Source organism: Jaculus jaculus, chromosome 18 (genome assembly GCF_020740685.1).
Source record: "Jaculus jaculus isolate mJacJac1 chromosome 18, mJacJac1.mat.Y.cur, whole genome shotgun sequence".
Classification (NCBI taxonomy): domain Eukaryota; kingdom Metazoa; phylum Chordata; class Mammalia; order Rodentia; family Dipodidae; genus Jaculus; species Jaculus jaculus.
Window position 1 is genome coordinate 36,316,806 of NC_059119.1, and position 19,429 is coordinate 36,336,234.

At 45.4% G+C, this 19,429-nt stretch overlaps 2 protein-coding genes across 6 annotated transcripts in view; both read left to right on the forward strand.

The window, feature by feature from the left end:
• Window positions 1-1,867, forward strand: part of Tuba8 (tubulin alpha 8) — a 56,775-nt gene extending 54,908 nt beyond the window's left edge. The window contains exon 6 of one of the 2 annotated variants that reach the window (XM_045137660.1): window positions 1,028-1,867. The gene's annotated coding sequence lies outside the window, so the exon portion shown is untranslated. The remainder of the gene's footprint in view (window positions 1-1,027) is intronic. The other variant, XM_045137659.1, reaches the window with a different exon arrangement.
• A 4,908-nt stretch (window positions 1,868-6,775) lies between these two features.
• Window positions 6,776-19,429, forward strand: part of Usp18 (ubiquitin specific peptidase 18) — a 31,510-nt gene continuing 18,856 nt past the window's right edge. For 2 of the 4 annotated variants that reach the window (XM_004669130.2, XM_045137610.1), the window contains exons 1-4: window positions 6,776-6,836; window positions 14,485-14,744; window positions 15,768-15,864; window positions 17,681-17,826. In XM_004669130.2, coding sequence (XP_004669187.2) covers window positions 14,600-14,744; window positions 15,768-15,864; window positions 17,681-17,826 — 388 coding nt within the window. In that variant the 5' untranslated portion in view covers window positions 6,776-6,836; window positions 14,485-14,599. Of the gene's footprint in view, window positions 6,946-14,484; window positions 14,745-15,767; window positions 15,865-17,680; window positions 17,827-19,429 lie in introns of all 4 variants that reach the window. The other 2 variants (XM_045137609.1, XM_045137611.1) reach the window with 2 other exon arrangements.

Genomic DNA, 19,429 nt, shown 5'->3' on the forward strand with positions numbered 1-19,429 from the left:
TTGGTCCAGTCTCTTCTTGTTATGCCTTGTTACAATGGAAGCCTCCAATGAAATCATAGAAAAATCAACAAAAATTCATTGCCAAAATGAAAACACAACAACCAATGCAACCCTGATCAAAAAAAAATCACTTAATTAGAAGCAAACCATCAAAGAACCAATAATGATTTCAATGAAATTGAACAGAATCACCTCCTAGAGCATCCAGCTTTTGACAGTAGGCTTAACTTGATTGAAGAAAATGTTAGAACCCTCCAAAGAGATATGAATAAATTGAAGGTAAGTTAAGAAATAGAAGATCTCAAACAACCAAGTCTTAATGAAGACCAAATGCAAGAATGAATTCCAGGAAGCATCAAGAAAATCAGAACTTGAGCCGGGCGTGGTGGCACATGCCTTTAATCCCAGCACTCAGGAGGCAGAGGTAGGAGGATTGCCATGAGTTCGAGGCCACCCTGAGAATACAGAGTAAATTCCACGTCAGCCTGGGCTAGAGTGAGACCCTACCTCAGAAAACAAAAACAAAACCTTACAACTTTTTGTTCATCTGGTTCATGTGGGTACTAGAGAATCAAATCTGGATCCTTAGGCTTTGCAGACAAACACCTTAACTGCTAAGCCATCTCTCCAGCCCCCTTATGACTTTTTGATTTCAACCTCAAGCTTGTATTTAGTCCATCATGCCCAGCAGATTCTTATGAGACCCCTAAAAGCCATTATGTATAGCTGTGGTGGTTTGATTCAGGTGTCCCCCATAAACTTAGGTGTTCTGAATGCTAGTTTCCCCAGCTGATGGCAATTGGAAATTAAAGCCTCTTGGAGGTGGTATATTGTTTGGGGTGGGCTTATGGGTGTTATATCCAGTTTCCCCATGCCAGTGTTTGGCACTCTCTCCTGTTCCTGTTGTCCACCTTATGTTGGCCAGGGGGTGATGTCCACCCTCTGCTCATGCCATCATTTTCCCTGCCATATGGAGCTTCCCCTCGAGTCTGTAAGCCAAAATAAACTTTTTTTTTTCCCCCAAAAGCTTCTCTTGGTCGGGTGATTTCTACTAGCAATGTGAACCTGACTGCAGCAATAGCTATGAAGGTGAAGCCTAAGTCACAGTGGAGACCCTAGGAATTGAGGGCACCAAGGATTATGGGAAGTCCACCAAAGAAAGCCATAGACACTGGCACTGAGTGGAGCTACTCCACAGAAGAGGTGACACGTTCTGAAACAATCAGAGCCAGAAGGGAGGGGCTACCAGACCCTCTGGAGCCCAAATGATTCCATCACGAGCCTCAGGCGTGGACACACAGCTGCAGGGCTCAGTATTTGCAGTGCTGAGCTTTGGTCATGCGTGGATCCAATCTTTTCTTGCTGTCTTCCTGTTCCTTACTTTGAGAATGGGCCTGGGAATGCATATTGGAAACATGTAATTCTCCTTTCTTTTGTTTGAGTTTACAGGGGCTCACAGTTAAGTGGTTGCCTTGTGTATCAGAAGAAACTTGGACTATTGAAGCACATGGAGACTGTTAAAGATTATGGGCACTTTTAAAGTTGGAATGAATGCATTTTGTGTTATGAGATATCCATGACTTTATGAGGCAAGAGGCAGAATATTTTTGTTTGAATGTGATATGTCCCCCATGGACTTAAGTGTGTGAACACTTGGTCATCAGTTAGAAGTGATGTTTGGGAAGTTTGTGGAACCTTTAGAAGGTGGAATCTCGCTGGAGGACATGAGTTATGGACTTTTGACAGACTGGCTCTGCCTTTTGTTTGCTCTCTGTTTCCTGACTGAAGAAACTTTGTGTCCAGTTATGTTCCATTTATACTGCCATGTATTCTGCCCTATGATGGACTGTATGTTTTAGAACTGTGTGTCAAAATAAATCCTTCCTCTTTTAAGTTGTTTCTTCCAGTATTTGGCCACAGCAACAAGAAAAGTAAGTAAATGCGATGTGGAATATATTTTTGGTAAAAGTGTGGTAGTTTGAATATAAAGTGCCCCTTATGGACTCATGTGTTTGAGTATTCAGTTGATGGTGTATTTGGGAAGTTTGTGAAGCCTTTAGGAAGCAGAGACTTGTCAGAGGAAGTGTGTCATGGGGCAGGCCTTGAGGTATCATAACCCAGCCCCATTTCTTTTTTTTCTCTGGCTTTCCTTCCTTCCTGATGATGTGATGATGTGACACTGGCTATCTGCTCCTGTCATGACTCCCCCGTAAGGACAGACTGTTCCCCTCAAAACTATAAACTGAAAAAGCCGGATAGGGTGGTGTACGCCTTTAATCCCAGCACTCGGTAGGCAGAGGTAGAAGGATTGCTGAGAGTTCAAGGCTACCCTGAGACTACATAGTGAATTCCAGGTCAGCCTGGGCTACAGGGAGACCCTACCTCGAAAAGCCACTTCCCCCAAAACAAACAAACAAAGAAACAAACAAATAAAACCAGCAAGTGTAAACTGACAATAAACACTTTCTATGCTTAAGCTACTTCTGGTTGGATATTTTGTTCCAGCGATGTGAGGGTAACTGATAAAGAAGCTTAAAAAACAAAGACAAATGATTTCAGAGAAAAAGACTCACTATGATAACATGGTTTTGTCCTAAAAGAAAAGAATTGTTTCAAAATGGAAGCAAGTAGGTGAGCATAAAACCAGAAAGCTAAGCATATCACAGAAGGTTCTTGTTGCAAGAAGGTTCACAAAAGATACAATTTAAAGATGATACACGTATGATAATTAAGTTTACTTCAAAAAAATCGCAAGATCAAATTTTTCTAGGTACCTATTTCATCAGTCTGTTCCAGAGATTAGGAGGAAGCTACCAAAACAGATAGTGGTAATCCAGGGACCATTAAATTTACTTTTTTTTTCCTTTATGATTTTTATTTATTTGCAAGCAGAGACAGTGAGAAGAAAGAGAAGGAAAGAGAGACAGAGAGAGAGAGAGTGGACTTGTCAGGCCTCTAGTCACTGCATACTCCAGATACATGCACTGCCTTGTGCATCTGGCTTTATGTGAGTACTGGGGGATGGAATCCAGGTCATTAGGCTGAGCCATCTCTTCGGCCCCCCCCCCCCACTTTTGTTTTGATAAGCAAGCTCTCACTCTAGTCCATGCTGGCCTGGGTGTGGAACGCACTGCAGTCCAGGCTGGCCCTCAGCTCATGGTGGTCCTCCTGCTTTAGCTCTGAGTGCTAAGATTAAAGGCATGCACCACCATGCCACACATCCTAAATCAACTCCTACATTTAGCTTTTGGGGTTTTCAACAACAGTCTGAAAGGACTAGGAGAAACAATTACAGGTGGCACAAAAGTAAAGCCAGTTGCTAATTTTAGCCGTGAGGAATAATACTTTTCTCCAGGCAAGAGGTGCCTGCTTCCCACAGAAACCACACAGGAGCATCACAACGGTGCAGAGGCTGTGTTCAACGAGGGTGGGAAGGGGAACAAAGAAGGACAGCTTTGGCAGGGATGAGGCCTCCCTCTCAGAAGGGAGGATGGTCCTTTGGCTACAGTGAGGCTGCCCATGTTTCCCTGACGAAGCCTTCCCTTGGACATCACACACAGCCATCAAAAGCCAAGGTAACTTTTTTTTTTTTTTTTGAGGTAGGGTCTCACTTTAGCTCAGGCTGACCTGGAATTCACTCCATAGTCTCAGGGTGGCCTTGAACTCCCGGTGATCCTCCTACCTCTGCCTCCCAAGTGCTGGGGTTAAAGGCATGTGCCACCATGCCCAGCTCAAGGTAACTTTTTTTGTTTGGACAGTGTTTTACCATGCATGTAGCACTGGCTGGCCTGGAAGTTGCTATATACACTAGGCTGTCCTTGAACTTGTGATAATCTTCCTGCCTTTGTCTTGCAAATACCAGGATTACAGGCATGTGCCACCATGCCAGGCAAGAATCTTTTGCCTTTTGGGTGGTCTGGGGGAGAGGGGATATAAGATTATAATGTTTAAAAAAAATTACATTCTTTGGGCTGGAGAGATGGCTTAGTGGTTAAGCACTTGCCTGTGAAGCCTAAGGACCCCGGTTCGAGGCTTGGTTCCCCAGGTCCCACGTTAGCCAGATGCACAAGGGGGCGCACACATCTGGAGTTCGTTTGCAGAGGCTGGAAGCCCTGGCATGCCCATTCTCTCTCTCCCTCTATCTGTCTTTCTCTCTGTGTCTGTCACTCTCAAATAAATAAATTAAAAAATTAAAAAAAAATTACATTCCTTGAACAATGTCAATTGTATGTATCTCCATTGCAGAGACAACCAAGCAATATTTTCTCTCAAGAAGCCCACACCAATATCTTGGGGATGTTCTGTCTTTTAAAAAATTATGTATTTATTTGCAAGCATAGAGAAAGAGAATAAAAGAGTGAGTGAGCAAGAGTGAGAGAGCATGCATGAGAAAGAGAGAGAGAGAGAGAGAGAGAGAGAGAGAGAGAGAGAGAAAATGAGAGAGGAAATGGGAGTACCAGGGCCACTTGCCACAGCAAACAAACTCCAGATTCATGGGCTACTGTGTACATCTGGCTTTATGTGGGTACTGGGGAATCTAACCTAGGCTATCAGGCTTTGAAAGCAAGTGCTTTAACCACTGAGCAATCTCTCTAGCCCCTAACTGTCTTTTTCTTACGTGTGTCTAAGCACCCGTGCTGAAATCTGAAGCACACACTATCTCTTATCTCTATGTCATAAACTTGTTAACTTTGCTTCACTCTGAATGTTTTGGAATTTTTTCTGCAGTGCAGTCAAGGATCATGTTTTACCTGAGTGGAAGTTTCTGAGCAGAGAACTCAGGTCAAAAAATGAACATAACTCAGATATTCTTCAATAGCTGGTTAAAATACGATACATTCAGCCGGCCATAGTTGCACATGCATGCCTTTAATCCCAGCACTTGGGAGGCAGAGGCAGGAGGATCTCTGTGAGTTTGAGACCAGCCTGAGACTACAGAGTGAATTCCAGGTCAGCCTGGGCTAGAGTGAGACCCTACTTCAAAAATCCCCCACCCGGGCTGGAGGGATGGCTTAACAGTTAAGGCATTTGCCTGCAAAGCCAAAGGGCCCTGGTTTGATTCCCCAGGACCCATGTTATCCAGCTGCACAAGGGGGTGCAGGCATCTGGAGTTCGTTTGCTGTGGGCTGGAGGCCCTGGCACATTCTTCTTTCTTTGTCAAATAAATAAATAAATAAATAAATAAATAAATAAATAAAATAAATTAAAAAATCCCCCATGCCCCTAAAAAGTACATTCATCATATAGAATTCTACCCAACAATAAAAAGGAACAATTGGGGCTGGAGAGATGGCTTAGTGGTTAAGGCGTATGCCTGCGAAGCCTAAGGACCCAGGTTCGATTCTCCTGGTCCTATGTAAGCCAGATGCACATGATGGTACATGTGTCTGGAGTTTGTTTGCAGTGGCTTGAGGCACTGATAAGCCCATTCTCACTCTCTCCATCTCTCTTTCTGTCTCAAATAAATAAATAAAATAGATAAATAAAAAAAAGTTTTAAAGGAACAATTGGCATACTCAACATTTACCTATTTAGTTAGGGTTTTTTTTTTTTTTGTTTTTTTTTGAGGTAGGATCTCACTCAGGCTGACCTGGAATTCAAGTGTCAGGCTGGGGGCTACAGAGTGAGTTCCAGGTTGGCATGGGTTAGAGTGAGACTCTACCTTGAAAGAAGTGTCTTCATCTTCATGCCCACCGGATAAGCAGTTTTGTAATTCAAAGACCTGTTCTTTCCCTTGCAGAAATAGAACTCCCCTTTAAAATCTTGATCTCAGAGCTGGGATGTAGCCCAGTTGGTAGAGTGCTAACTAACTTGCTTAGTATGCATGAAGCCCTAGATTTGATCTCCATCCCCACGTACAACTGGGTATGGAGACTTACGCCTCTAATCCGAGCACTTGAGGCATCAGAAGTTCAAGCAGGTCTGCTTCTTCAAGTTCGAGGCCAGCCTGGGTTAGAGACTGTGTGGAGTAACAACCCAGGAAGAAACAGTCTTGGCCTCAGCACTTAAAATCACCACCTTGTGGATCACTTAACCCCTCTGATATTTAAGCTTTTGTCCAATAAAATTGGGATTTAATAGTAGAGCCACAAGATCAGGGAGGGGGCGATGCTGGCTGCACAAACGTGAGAACCTGAGTTGGGGTTCCGAGAACCCACATAAAATGCTGGGCTGGTGGCCCACATCTGGAGTTCCAGGGAGGGTGAGGACAGAGGATCCCTGGGACTGACTGGCCAATCCTGAGCTCTAGGTGTAGTGAGGTTCAGTGGGGAACGGCTAAGACAGCTGATGTCAACCTCTGGCCTGAAAATGCACAGGCGAACACGTGTATAAACCCGTGCATAGGAACAGCACGCACGCACACACACACACACATACACACACGTGCAATAAAAAGTAGACCACAGAGGCTGTTGTATGGATAAAAGCAGGTTCCGAGCTTCCTGGTAAGGCTAGCCACTGGTCTCTCTTTGCCCCTTGGCATAACATTCAGCAAGGTCTGCTGCCTGCTTTTCATCCTTCAGAGAAAGAAAAAAGAAACAAAGAGAGAAAACCTGCTTTTATATTACCAAATGCCGAATGTTTGTGAGGCGCAGCCGGAAGGGCACCAGCGGGCACGTGCGTCCACCCCCCGGCAGGTGCGGGCGGATGCGGGCGAGGCTGGCCGCGGGCGCCCGGTCGCTCTCGCTCTCCAGTTTCACTTTCCTCGGCTTCCCGGGGAAAACGAAAGCGCGCTGCGGAGGGGGCGGGTCCTCGCTCCGCTCCCAGCCACGGCCCTGCGTCTGCGGCCAGAGCTCCGCGGTCCCGGCTGGGAGGCTTGATGCGAGGCGATCCAGGCAAGTCTGCGCTAACAGTTTAGTTTTCCTTCCAGGAGAGACAGCCAGAGGAGCTCTGCTCCTATACATGCTTCGGGATTATCAAGGAATTTACTTCGTGCAAATAACAGTAAGTCTGTATTTACATGCAGATACTGGGCCGATGAAAAAATTCCCCAAACCGATTATTTATTTGCACCTTTGGCGTGGCTTTACGTTTACTTAAAAAGAGACATCACAAAAAGTGTTCCTGGATTGTTTAAAAAAAAAAAGTCGAAACGGCGCAGATAAATGCGTAGATAAGTTTCTCTTGATCTTTAACTCAGCATCATTTTTGTGTATACTTTTCCAGACAAATTTCCTTTGCAAATCTTTAGAATTGGTCTTTAGAATCTTTAAAGTTGGTAACTTGTGTTTTCTATTTGCTATATTACGGACATCTCATGCCAGTTAGTTCATGGTGCACTTTTAAAGTAATGTATCACAAGGGAAGTACAGATTTATTTAAATAGTTCATGGACATTTACGATATGTCCAATTGTTACTGGTATATATGGTGCAGTACCAAATATCATTTTATACACTTGCAAATCTACAAATGCCCTTGTGAAAAATTCCCAAGTGTGGGCTTCCCTGCTCAGTGGGAGTTTATACAGAGAAATGGTATTGTCAGATGGTGTAAATCAGGGAATTTTATCTTACTCTTTCTTTTTTTCTTCCTCCTATCTTTCTGAAAGAAAGCTGAAATGGGCTGGAGAGATGGCCTAGTGGTTAAGGAACTTGCCTGCAAAACCTAAGGACCCAGGTTCAATTCCCTAGTACCCACATAAGCCAGATGCACAAGGTGGTGCAAGTGCCTGGAATTCATTTGTAGTGGCTAGAGGCCCTGGTGTGCTCATTCTCTCTCTATCTGCCTCTCTCTCTTTATCAAATAAGTAAATAATTTTTTTTTAAAAGAAAGACAAATACATCTTTAAACAAAATCTTCACTGTAAGACTCTGGAAATCTGAGTTTTCAGTGTTTGAAAATTAAAGCAGAGGATTGAATTTTGTACTTAACAGTATGGAAATGCTTCAAAATCAGTTCAGAAAACATGGTGAGTCTTTGAAAACACTTCAGGAAGTTTCCCTTGACATTTGCACCGTTGTGCTTAGCCATTAACCTACTGTGCCCAGAGGGATGAGCAGAGCAGACCTGGACGTGGTGTGACTCACCAAGCTGAGAGGGGGCCAGGGCATTGCCTGCGCAGCTCCATCCCAACTCGCCCAGCACTAGTGGAGAACTTAAAAAGTTCTGTCTTCTTTCCCTCCTCCTCCTCCTCCTCCTTATTATTATTAAAAACTGAACTCCATGTTTTGGCACCTTTATGCCGCATTGGATTTGCAAGAGTAAAAAGTCACGCTGTTCTGTAATCATGTCCCATGTGACCAGGTCCCAAAGGGGCAGCAGGGACTTGTAGCAGTATTTCAGGTTCCAGAACATGTTTAAAGTGAGCACTGCTAAAGAGAAACATAGTTCTGATTCCATAGGGCTGGCTGTTTCTTTGGGGGAGGGTAGCTCTGAGATGCCTTGCTGTTTGGGTCCCTCTGGAATGGAGGCTCTATTTGTGCCCAGTCTGTTTCCTTTACTCATAAGATGCACAGATGAGAACAGAGCATCAAGAATGCAGTCAGTCAGGTGTAGTGGTGTGTCTTTGTAATCCTATCCTTTGGGAGGCTCAGGAGGATTGCCCAGTTTGAGGCTCAAAGAGAGAGAAAGGAGGAAAGAAAAAAAGGGGTCTAAGGGGCTGGAGAGACAGCTTCGTGGTTAAGGCATTTGCTGGCAAAAACCAAAATACCCAGGTTCAATTCCCCAGTGCCCATGTACAGCCAGATTCACAAAGGGTTCACGTGTTTGGAGTTTGTTTGCACAGCCTGGAGTCCCTGGCTCTTCCACCCTCTCTCTCTTCTCTCCATCTCTATCTATCTGCAAATAAATTTTTAAAAAATTTAAATAGAGGTCTAAATGAGTTGTTGTCATGATAAATTGGGTGTGGAGGATAATAAGGCTACTTGAATAATGCTGATGAGCTGCTAACTTTGCTTCTTTCAGGACATTTAAATTTATTTCATTGCCCTCTCAGAAGCAGAATAGGGACCCGCCACCCATATATGTCCTTGGCTCTGTTGCTTGATCCTCACTGTCTGTGTGACAACTGGGGTGAGTGGCCCATGCGATTAGTTTCATTATTTGTCCCTACCCCCCAGTTTTGAAGCTGTATTCACTTATTCTATTTTTTTACATGTTTTATGCATGTACATGTGTGTGCGGGTGCATGTGTGTATGCAAGCCAGAGAATAACCTTGGGTGAGGTATGTTGTCCACCTCTTTTTTGTTTTTTCCTTTTTTGGTTTTTCCAGGTAGAGTCTTACTCTTGCCCAGGCTGACCTCAAATTCACTATGTAGTCTCAGGCTGGCCTTGAATTTATAGCGATCCTCCTACATCAGTGCTGGGATTAAAGGTGTGTGTCACCACGCTCAGCCTCTACCTCCCTTTTGATTCAGAGGGCGACACTGGCCTGGAGCTTGCTACGTGGGCTGGACTGGCTGGCCAGTGAGTCCTAGAGATCCTTCTGGTGGCTCCCCAATGCTGGGACTGCAAGCATGCCCCACCACGCACAGGCTAGTGTCTGTGTGTGTGTGCTTATTTGTTTTTCGAGGTAGAGTTTCACTGTAGCCCAGGCTGACCTGGAATTCACTATGTAGTCTCAGGGTGGCCTCGAACTCACAGTGATCCTCCTACCTCTGCCTCCTGAGTACTGGGATTAAAGGCCTGTGCCACCACGCCAGGCAGATTAGTTTTTTTTTGTTTTTTTTTTTTTTAAGACAAGCTCTGGGTATTGAAATCAAGTCCTCATGCTTGCAAGGCACGATTTACTCCAGTCCCCTCCTCATTTGTAAGCAAGGTGGAGCCAGGCTAGTGGCTCAGGGCCAGTACTACTTGAGTCAGGAGTGGGGCGTTTGGGAGTTCAGCTCTGCTGAGTGTGTCACACGCGCTTACATCTGCCACATCTGTTATTTACTTTCCTCAGGGCGTAAGTTTCATTTTCCTTCCCTGTGCTGTGCTACTGTCCCTCCTGGCTTCTGTGACCAGCCTGAACTTTTCTACTGTCCTTCTGGAACCTGGCTGGCCTGTCCACCCTTGTGTTTTATTACCTTGTGGGATAATGTTGCTATAAAACAGGCTGGTCCTCTCCAGTCTGCTTCCTGTAATTTCTCTCAGTATTGGTCTCAAAAACCTATTTCTAAGCCGGGTGTGGTGGCGCACACCTTTAATCCCAGCACTCGGGAGGCAGAGGTAGGCGGATTGTCGTGAGTTCGAGGCCACCCTGAGACTCCATAGTGAATTCCAGGACAGCCTGGGCTAGAGTGAGACCCTATCTTGAAAAAAAAAAAAAACAAAAAAAAACCCTATTTCTAGCTGGACAAATTGTCTGCTGTTACCATTTCTCTTTGAGCTACATTTCCTTAGGCTGAGCTGTCCCTAAGAGATACATTAGTTTATAAATATTTTGAACTATTCTTGAAAGCTTTAATTGATTCTCAATTTGTACACACCAGTGAGGTGCGGTGTGATTTCAATCCTGGTCAACAATGTGTGATGATCAGTTAAGGGTGAGTAGTGTATCTACCACTTCAAATACTGATTACGTCACTGTGTTAGGAGCATTCAAAACCCTCTGTTCTAGCTACTTTGAAATGTGCCATAAACGTGTACCTATTAATTATTGCTCTTTAACTGTCACCCTTACCTATGATAATCACTATTTTACTGTCTTCTATGAGAACAACTTTTTTTTTTTTTAAAGCCTCCACATATAAGTGAAAAAGGTAGACTTTCTTTCTCAGGGTCTAACTTATTTCACTTAATGCAATGCTATATAGAGTTATCCATTTTGCCACAGATGACAGCAAATCATAGTTTATTTTATTTTATTTTTTCCTTATTTATTTGAGGGGAGGGGAGTGGGTGTGCCAGAGCCTCTAGCCACTGCAAACAAACTCTAGATGCATGCACCACCTTGTACATCTGTCTCATGTTGGACCTGGAGAATGGAACCTGGGTCCTTAGGCTTCACAGGCAAGTGCTTTAACTGCTAAGCCATCTCTCCATCCCTTTTATTTTTTGTGGCTTTTTTTCAAGGTAGGGTCTCATTCTAGCCCAGACTCACTCTGTATTCCCCGGGCTGGCCTTGAACTCACAACGGTCCTCCTTCCTCTGCCTCCTGAGCTAAAATTAAAGGTGTGTGCCACCATACCCATTTCAAATCATTTTTTTAAAAGTATTTCTTTAAGAGATAGAGTGAGGGAGAGAGAGAAAGAGTGAGTATGTGGGTATGACAGGCCTTCTTGCTTTAGCAAATGAGCTCCCGAAGCCTGAGCCACTCTGTGTGTGGCTTTATGTGGATACTGGGGAACTGAAGCTGGGAGGCAGGCTTTGCAAGCAAGCAACATTAACAGCTGAGCCACCTCTGTAGTTCACTGCATTGGTTTTTTAAAAATAATTTTTATATTTAATTTTTATTTATTTATTACAGAGACAAAGAGAGAAAGAGAGACAGGGGAATAATGGATGCTCCAGGGCCTCCAGCCACTGCAAATGAACTCCATGCATCACCTTGCACATCTGGCTTACATAGGATTTGGCAAATTGTACATGGGTACTTAGGCTTCGTGGGCAAGTGCCTTAACCGCTAAGCCATCTCTCCAGCCTCTTTTTAAAGTTTTCAAATAATAGTTCTCAATAAAATTAGCCAAACCATTTGTTATTCTGATGTCTTACTTTTGCAGCAAGATTTGTTCTTTTAGTCCCAAGCTGGTCTTGAACTCATGGCGATTTTTCTCCCTCTGCCTCCCAAGAACTAAGATTAAAGGCATGGCCACCATGTTTTGTACATTTCAGTACATTTGTACAATGTGCAATAATTAAAGTCCATAATAATTCCCTATTCTTACAAGATGGACAAAGTGACACCTCATTATGGTCTTGAGTTGGGTTTCCATGAATGTTAGTTAATTAGTTACTACTGAAGTTCTGGAACATTTTAGTCCTGTTACATTTTGGGTCTTGATTTGCTTGTGCAAATCTGCTTACAGTACTGCCTCACCCTCATCCTCTTTCCTCGAACAATGCTCTTTGGCACACCACCTGCTATGCCTGAAAATGCCCCTTATTTCTCTCTCCTCCTCCTCCTGCCTCATCTCTCTCACACAAGTATCACTCTGAAACCCAGCTGACCTTGAACTTGTTCTCCCTCTTCCTCAGCTTCTCAGTGCAGGGAGTTCAGAATGTAGCAGTATGCCCAGCTAACCACCCCACACCCTCCTTCCCTCTCCCCAGCTAACCACCCCACACCCTCCTACCCTCTCCCCAGCTAACCACCCCATACCCTCCTACCCTCTCCCCAGCTAACCACCCCACACCCTCCTACCCTCTCCTCTTTAATAAACTCAGATCAAGACTCACTTCTTCCATGAATGAGAATATGGCCGTCATACAATATGTTCATATAACAAAAGTTCTCAGCTAAAAAGAGAGACTGGAGGAATGGCTTAACAGTTGAGGCATTTGCCTGCGAAGCCAAAGGACCCAGGTTTGATTCTCCAGGACCCACGTTAGCCAGATGCACAAGGGGTGGGGGCGTACATCTAGAGTTCATTTGCAGTGGCTGGAGGTGCTGGCACATCCATTCATTCTCTCTCTCCCTCCCTCCCTCTTTCTCTGTCAAATAAATAAATAAATAAAAATATTTACAAAAAGAAATATACCCTTATAAACATAAACAGACTTAGCTCACTTCATCTAGTCTGAGTCCTGATAGGCCTCTTACACTCACTAGTCAGACTATAAACTGGTATAAGTCTATAGCCACATATATTAAGGACCTTACATTTGGGCTGAAGGTGTAGCTCAGTTGGTAGAGTGCCTGGCATGCACAAAGCTATGCTGTTTGATCCCCAGATCTGCATAAACTGGAAGTGATTTATCTGTAATCCCAACTCTTTTTTTTTTCTGAGGAAGGGTCTCACTCTAGCCCAGGATGACCTGGAATTCACTATGTAGTCTCAGCATGACCTCGAATTCACAGCGATCCTCCTACCTCTGCCTCCTGAGTGCTGGGATTAAAGGCATGTGCCACCACGCCTGGTTTGTAATCCTAACTCTTGAGAGGTGGAGGCAAGGGTATCAGAAGTTCAAGGTCATCAATAGTAGCCTGGGATAAATAAGACACTGTTCTAATGGGAAAAGATTACTTTTGTTCCCTTTGACTTTGACCCAGTAATTTCTTGCTAAGAAGGTAGGAAGGGAATCCTAGCAGATTGCAGCTGATTTTGGGAGTGGTGTCTAGGGGAAGAGAAACGTGGAGCCCTTGTGTACATGCCCTGGCTGTGAGGAAAGGGGACACAGAACACTGATTTTAAACCCATCCCAGACCTGTGAGCCACGCTGGGGGTGATGGAGGACACTGGCAGAGGGGGAAGCCTCGGGCAGAAGGAGCTTGGGGAAATTAAAGGGCACGTGGCATCTGGAAGTGCTGGGTGCCTCCCACCTTCCTAGCGACCCAGCTGGGCGATGCGAAGGTGCCTTTGCCAGCTGACGGCTGTGTCTGATGGAAGCAGCCAGGGCTAGGGTACCGCAATTACGACTGTAGTTCCAAAACACATAGACCCTTCCTGGGATTCCAAAGCATTTGGCGTGGGGGGGGGGGGGGGCGGGGCGCGAATTTACAGGTGGCTGAGGTCTGTGTTATCAGGAGGAAGTCAAAACAAGGGCAGTGACAGTATTTTAGTAACATGCCCTCATTTATACTGTGATTTTTTTTTTTTAAATTTATTTGAGAGCGACAGACACAGAGAGAAAGACAGATAGAGGGAGAGAGAGAGAGAGAATGGGCACGCCAGGGCTTCCAGCCTCTGCAAACGAACTCCAGACGCGTGCGCCCCCTTGTGCATCTGGCTAACGTGGGACCTGGGGAACCGAGCCTCGAACCGGGGTCCTTAGGCTTCACAGGCAAGCGCTTAACCGCTAAGCCATCTTTCCAGCCCTATACTCTGATTTTTTGTTGTGCTCTTGAACCGCTGGTTTGCATGAAAGAGTCCCCAATTGTCCTCTGGGCTGGAGGAAGGGGTGCCTGTGCTGAAGGGGGTCCATGAGCAGTGAGCCTCCACTTTACATGGGCAGAGACATATGTTCCTCACATTAGCGCACACAGAGTCAAGTGTTCAAATAGAGCATAGACAGTAGCCAGGCCTTCCTTGGCGATCGGCTTCCGGGAGGAAGGAGCTTAGATGTCCGCAGGCATGGCCCAGGAAGGCAAGGGTGCAGAGAGCGAGAGAGTCTGGTTGAGAGCAGCACTTAGCCAGAGGGATTGACACCCTTGCACGCGGGTGGGGTGAGCAGCTCCACTTTCTGGTTGAGACCACTTAGGACAGAGAGCCCAGGGCCCGAGGCCCTCTAGTGTTAGGTCGTGGTAGTGCACTCTGGGGAAAGGCACCGCGGGCAGGCCTGGCTTCACCATTTGCAGCCTTAGAGCTTCAGGCGTCAACTCTCCCTCTAAGAAGTCAGAGCTGCCTGCGTGCATGCTGCTAACGCTCTAAGCCGTACTTGCCGGCTTGCTCTTTCCACAGAGGGTCCACTGCCCCGCCCCCCTCCCCCGGCTGGGGACTCTTCCCGACTTCACTTCGTGGGATCCTGAGACCCCGGCCAGGCAACCTTAGCCTGGGGATTGTGGCGTGATCACTAATGGGCAAGGTGTTTGGGTTCCTGGGCAAAACCTGCCAGCCAGTCCTGGCTGAGTCTCGGCCGCGCGCAGACCTGGGGGAGGCACAAGAGAAGATGAAGCGGGAGCTGCCAAGGGAACACCCCGGCGCCTGGGGCCGCTCTCACGGTAAAGGGGTCCCCACCCGGGCGTCTCGCTGTCAGAGCTGTTCTTGCTGTCCTCCGAGGCATCGCGTCCTTTGTCTGCTACAAGAAGGCGCTCCTGCTGATTTGGGAGCGGAAATCTGGGAGACCCTGTTGTTCCTGAAGTTTTCCTTTCTCTCTCTCTCTCTCTCTCTCTCTTTCTTTTTTTTTTGAGGTAGGGTCTCAGTCTAGGCTAATCTGGAACTCACTCTATAGTCCCAGGCTGGCCTCGAACTCACAGCGATCCTCTCCATGCCTGGCTCCATTTTTTTTAACCCTATTTCCAAAACTCTTTTTCCAGAAATTCTAAGATTTGGGATGCTGCCTTGTTTTTCAGTGGCTCCACCTGCGGTCAGCTGAGCCCATGGTTTGGGCTAGGAAAGGGAGGTTTTGTTGCCAATGTGTCAGAGAAATGGTATTTTAATTTTTTTTTCATATCTTTTTGGTCTTTGGCGGTAGTTCAGGGATGATGAAAGTTCCTCATGGCTGTCTTTTGATTTCCTCCATCTATGTGGTAGAAGCTGGGGAGAAACCCCACCCTGGAGCCTGGCATGGGCCAAATGGGCATTATTCTTATCCCTGAGGCCCACTGGCACCTGGACTCAGCTACACAGAACTGCTGGAATGCACAATGAAGGGAGCACTTAATTCCCCCAGATGTGTTTTCAGTAATGTTTATTTCTTTTCCTTTTTTTCTTCCACCAGCTACTACAGTACTCAATCGCCAATAAATAATATGCTCTTTTTGTGATGTCTTCTTTCCTAATGGATCATTAAAGCTTGCCCTGCCATGTGATATTCAAAGGCTCATGCTTGGTTTCTGTCCTCCAAATTGTTTGCAAGATCCCTGGTGAATTCTTTGTATTGTTGAAAATATTTCCCAGGATTTCATGTCCATTGTAGATTCTAAAAAAAAAACAAACCAAAAAAAAAAAACCAAAAAAAAAACCATTTGATTTTTGCTCAATACTATGCCTTGATCTTGGCATTTTCCTCCTTTTTTTTCTAGGCCTGGTTGGTTTGCACAACATTGGGCAGACGTGTTGCCTCAATGCCCTGATTCAGGTATTCATGATGAACGTGGACTTCACAAAGATACTGAAGCGGTAGGGCAACGATTAGTGTCAGTGTCTGTAAACGTGCATGTTATTTTATGTTTTAGATTTGGTTATTTACAGTGACTTGGACATTAAGTCTTCTTTCAAAAACTTGTCAGAAGGGCTGGAGAGACGTCTCAGTGGTTAAAGGTGCTTACTTGTAAAGCCTGATTCTCTGGGTTTGAATCCTCAGTACCCACCTAAAAAGCCAGAGGTATAAAGTCGTGAATGCTTCTGGAGTTGGCTTATAGAGGCTCTGATGCACCCATACTTTATCGCCCTCTCAAATAAATAAATAATATTTTCGAAAAAGTTGTCAGAGGGCTGGAGGGATGGCTTAATGGTTAAGGTGCTTGCCTGCAAGTCCGTAGGACCCAGGTTCGATTCCTCAGGACCCACATTAGCCAGATGCACAAGGGGGTGCACATGCCTGGAGTTTGTTTGCAGTGGCTGGAAGCCCTGACGTACCCCTTCTCTCTCTCTCACTCTAATTAATAAATAAAAAGAAAAAGACAATCTTTTTAAAAAATGTCAGAGAAAAGACCTTTTCTTGCATATTCTATACTGCTCATTAAAATCACCTACAAAGTTTACAAATCCATGAATGGCTGCTCCTACCTCTAGTTATTTGGTTTTGGTTGGTGTGGGTGGGACCTAGCCATGGGTGCTATTTAAAAGACTTCTTGGGTGCTTATAAAATACAGCCATGACTGATAGCCAGTGACCTGGTGAAAAGGGAACTGGATCAGCCCAGTGTACACTATTACTCCTTCTACTTTCCCTTGGCCACGGAGTCGCCTACAACTAAGGGTGCCAAAATGTTCCTCCTTCCATGATGCCTTTTCTCCCTAGGACTTAACTCAGTACTGGCTTTTTCGGTGGGAAGTTCTTCAGGGTCGACGTTCTCCTGCTTGCTCCAGTGTGGCCCTGGACTGTGGTGTGACCACCACTCCTCTAGTGTGCCCTTGACCGGTGGGGGCGGGGCGGAGGCAGTCCCCTGATGACCCCTGTCTCCAGAGAGTGTTCTACGTAGTCTGGGGCTGCTCTCAATTTTGTGAACTCGCACAGATCAAGTCTACCCTCTGTCACAGAGAGCTTCAGGTCACCAAGATGAACCTCCAGACCAGGCACAGTTAGAGAGGAAGGTTTATTTGAAGCTTACAGACCCAGGGGAAGTTCCATCATGGCAGAAGAAGCTGGCCTGCTTTCACAGGTCCAAGCTGAGAGAGTAAAAGCTACAAGCCAAAAGCCACACAGCACAGCACATTTCAGACACTCAAGCTAGGCACACTTTGTATATATTTTTTTAAAAATTTTATTTATTTATTTATTTGAGAGCGACAGACACAGAGAGAAAGACAGATAGAGGGAGAGAGAGAGAATGGGCGCGCCAGGGCTTCCAGCCTCTGCAAATGAACTCCAGATGCGTGCGCCCCCTTGTGCATCTGGCTAACGTGGGACCTGGGGAACCGAGCCTCGAACCGGGGTCCTTAGGCTTCACAGGCAAGCACTTAACCACTAAGCCATCTCTCCAGCCCCACTTTGTATATCTTTAGACTGAATTTCAAACCCACCACCGCACCTTAAGATCCTCCCAGTGACACCTCCTCCAGCCAGGTGGTGGCAGAGCCAAACTACAAGCTAACAAAACACTGATTGTACTGGGGGGGGGGGTGGCATACATTCAAAGTACCACACCCTCCCATAGTCCTGACTTAATTCATGTGGAGAGTGGCCTGGAGGTGTTTTGAAGTTCTTCAAGAGTCTTCCCTTGCCTTGGAAAAGCGTGGGTCTAAGGAGCTGCCTGGCTGTTCTTACTTGGCAGGATAACAGTGCCGTGGGGAGAAGAAGAGCAGAAGAGGAGTATCCCTGTCCAGCTGCTTTTGTTGCTGGAGAAGATGCAGGACAGCCGGCAGAAGGCAGTGCGACCCATGGAGCTGGTCCGCTGCCTCCAGAACTACAGTGTGCCCTGTAAGACCGTCCTCCTAGCCTCACCTCCCGCCCACTGATGCATGGGGTGGAAACCTTGGGGAGGGAGCAAGTGAAGAGCTGATGGGCAGTGAAGGAACTGGAAGAAAGTTAGTAATTGTCTGAATCCCTTGCCTTGGAGGCATTAGTGTTGGCCCGAAGTGCATACATTTTAATATGTATTTTTACCTCTGTGAGTGTAGGTACGGTGGGGTGTGTGTGTGTGTGGCGTATGCATGTATGTACTCCTGCATGGCACCCCCATCTGCTCGCTTGCAGTGTGGGTGGTGGCTGCAGTGGGAGTTGGGTGGTCTGCTCTTTTGCTTTTCTGCCTGGTCTTGTTTTCTTTTCTTTTCTTTTTTTCTGGTTGGAGTCTCTTTTTACTGTTTCCTTAGCCTGTTGGGTTGGTTTGATTGCCTGGTTTCCGCTCCCCTGCAAGACTGAGGGTATAGGTGCACATATGGTTGTTTTACATGGGATCTGGAGATTTGGACTTGGGCAGTCTCAGGCTCACTGAGATCCTCGGGCTTGTGCAAGAAGCACACCTAACTGTTAAGCCACCTCCCCAGCCCCTGAAATAGGTAACTAACTAAATAACTAAATAACAAAATCAATCAATCTATCTATCCATCCATCCATCCATCCATCCATCCATCCATCCATCTATCTATCTATCTATCTATCTATCTATCTATCTATCTATCTATCTATCTATTTGGTTTTTTGAGGTAGGGTCTCACTCTAGCCCAGGTAGGTAACTAACTAAATAACTAAATAATAAAATCTATCTATCTATCTATCTATCTATCTATCTATCTATCTATCTATCATCCATCTGTCCGTCCGTCCGTCCATCCATCCATCCATCCATCCATCCATCCATCCATCCATCTACCTACCTACCTACCTACCTACCTATCTGTCATCCTCACCCACACAGCAGGTTCAAAGCCAACTTGGCTTTATCTCCAAAAACACAAGCACACGGAGCTTGGGAGGTTTATCATCTCTATCTCTGCTGAACTTCTCATTCATATAATGGTCTTCCTGCTTTTATTTAACTTTTTGTATTCTCTTCTGTCTGAAAATTACATTAAATTTCTTTGATATCATTCTTTTGATTTATTTGTGAGACAGTTTGTCAATCTTCTTTCCTTTGGGGTCTGTGGGCAGCAGGCTTTCATTAAGCTCTTTTGGAGACGTTAAGGTTCATTATTTTTTTCATGCTTCTTTTGTTTGTATGTTGATGCTTGTGTATCTGGTTGGTCAGTTGCCTATATGAAACAATAAAGGATAATCTTGTTTTGTTCTAGAATACAGAGGAAAATTTCAAGTTTCTCCACATTTGTATGGTGTATCTGTGGACTTTTCCATACACGACCGACTTTTTTTTTTTTTTTTTTTTTTTGCCAGAGTTTTAATTACTGTCATGGAGAAACAGACTTGCAGAAGCTGTCTTTTTACCGTTGATTGTTATTCTCACCTTCTGTTAGCTTGCTGTACAAGCTTGTCCAACCGGTGGGGATTTTGAAGTCTCATTTGCAATATGATTGTTTGGAACCTGACTTCCATTACAAAATAGGTTTCTTGTGGTCATGAATTTTCT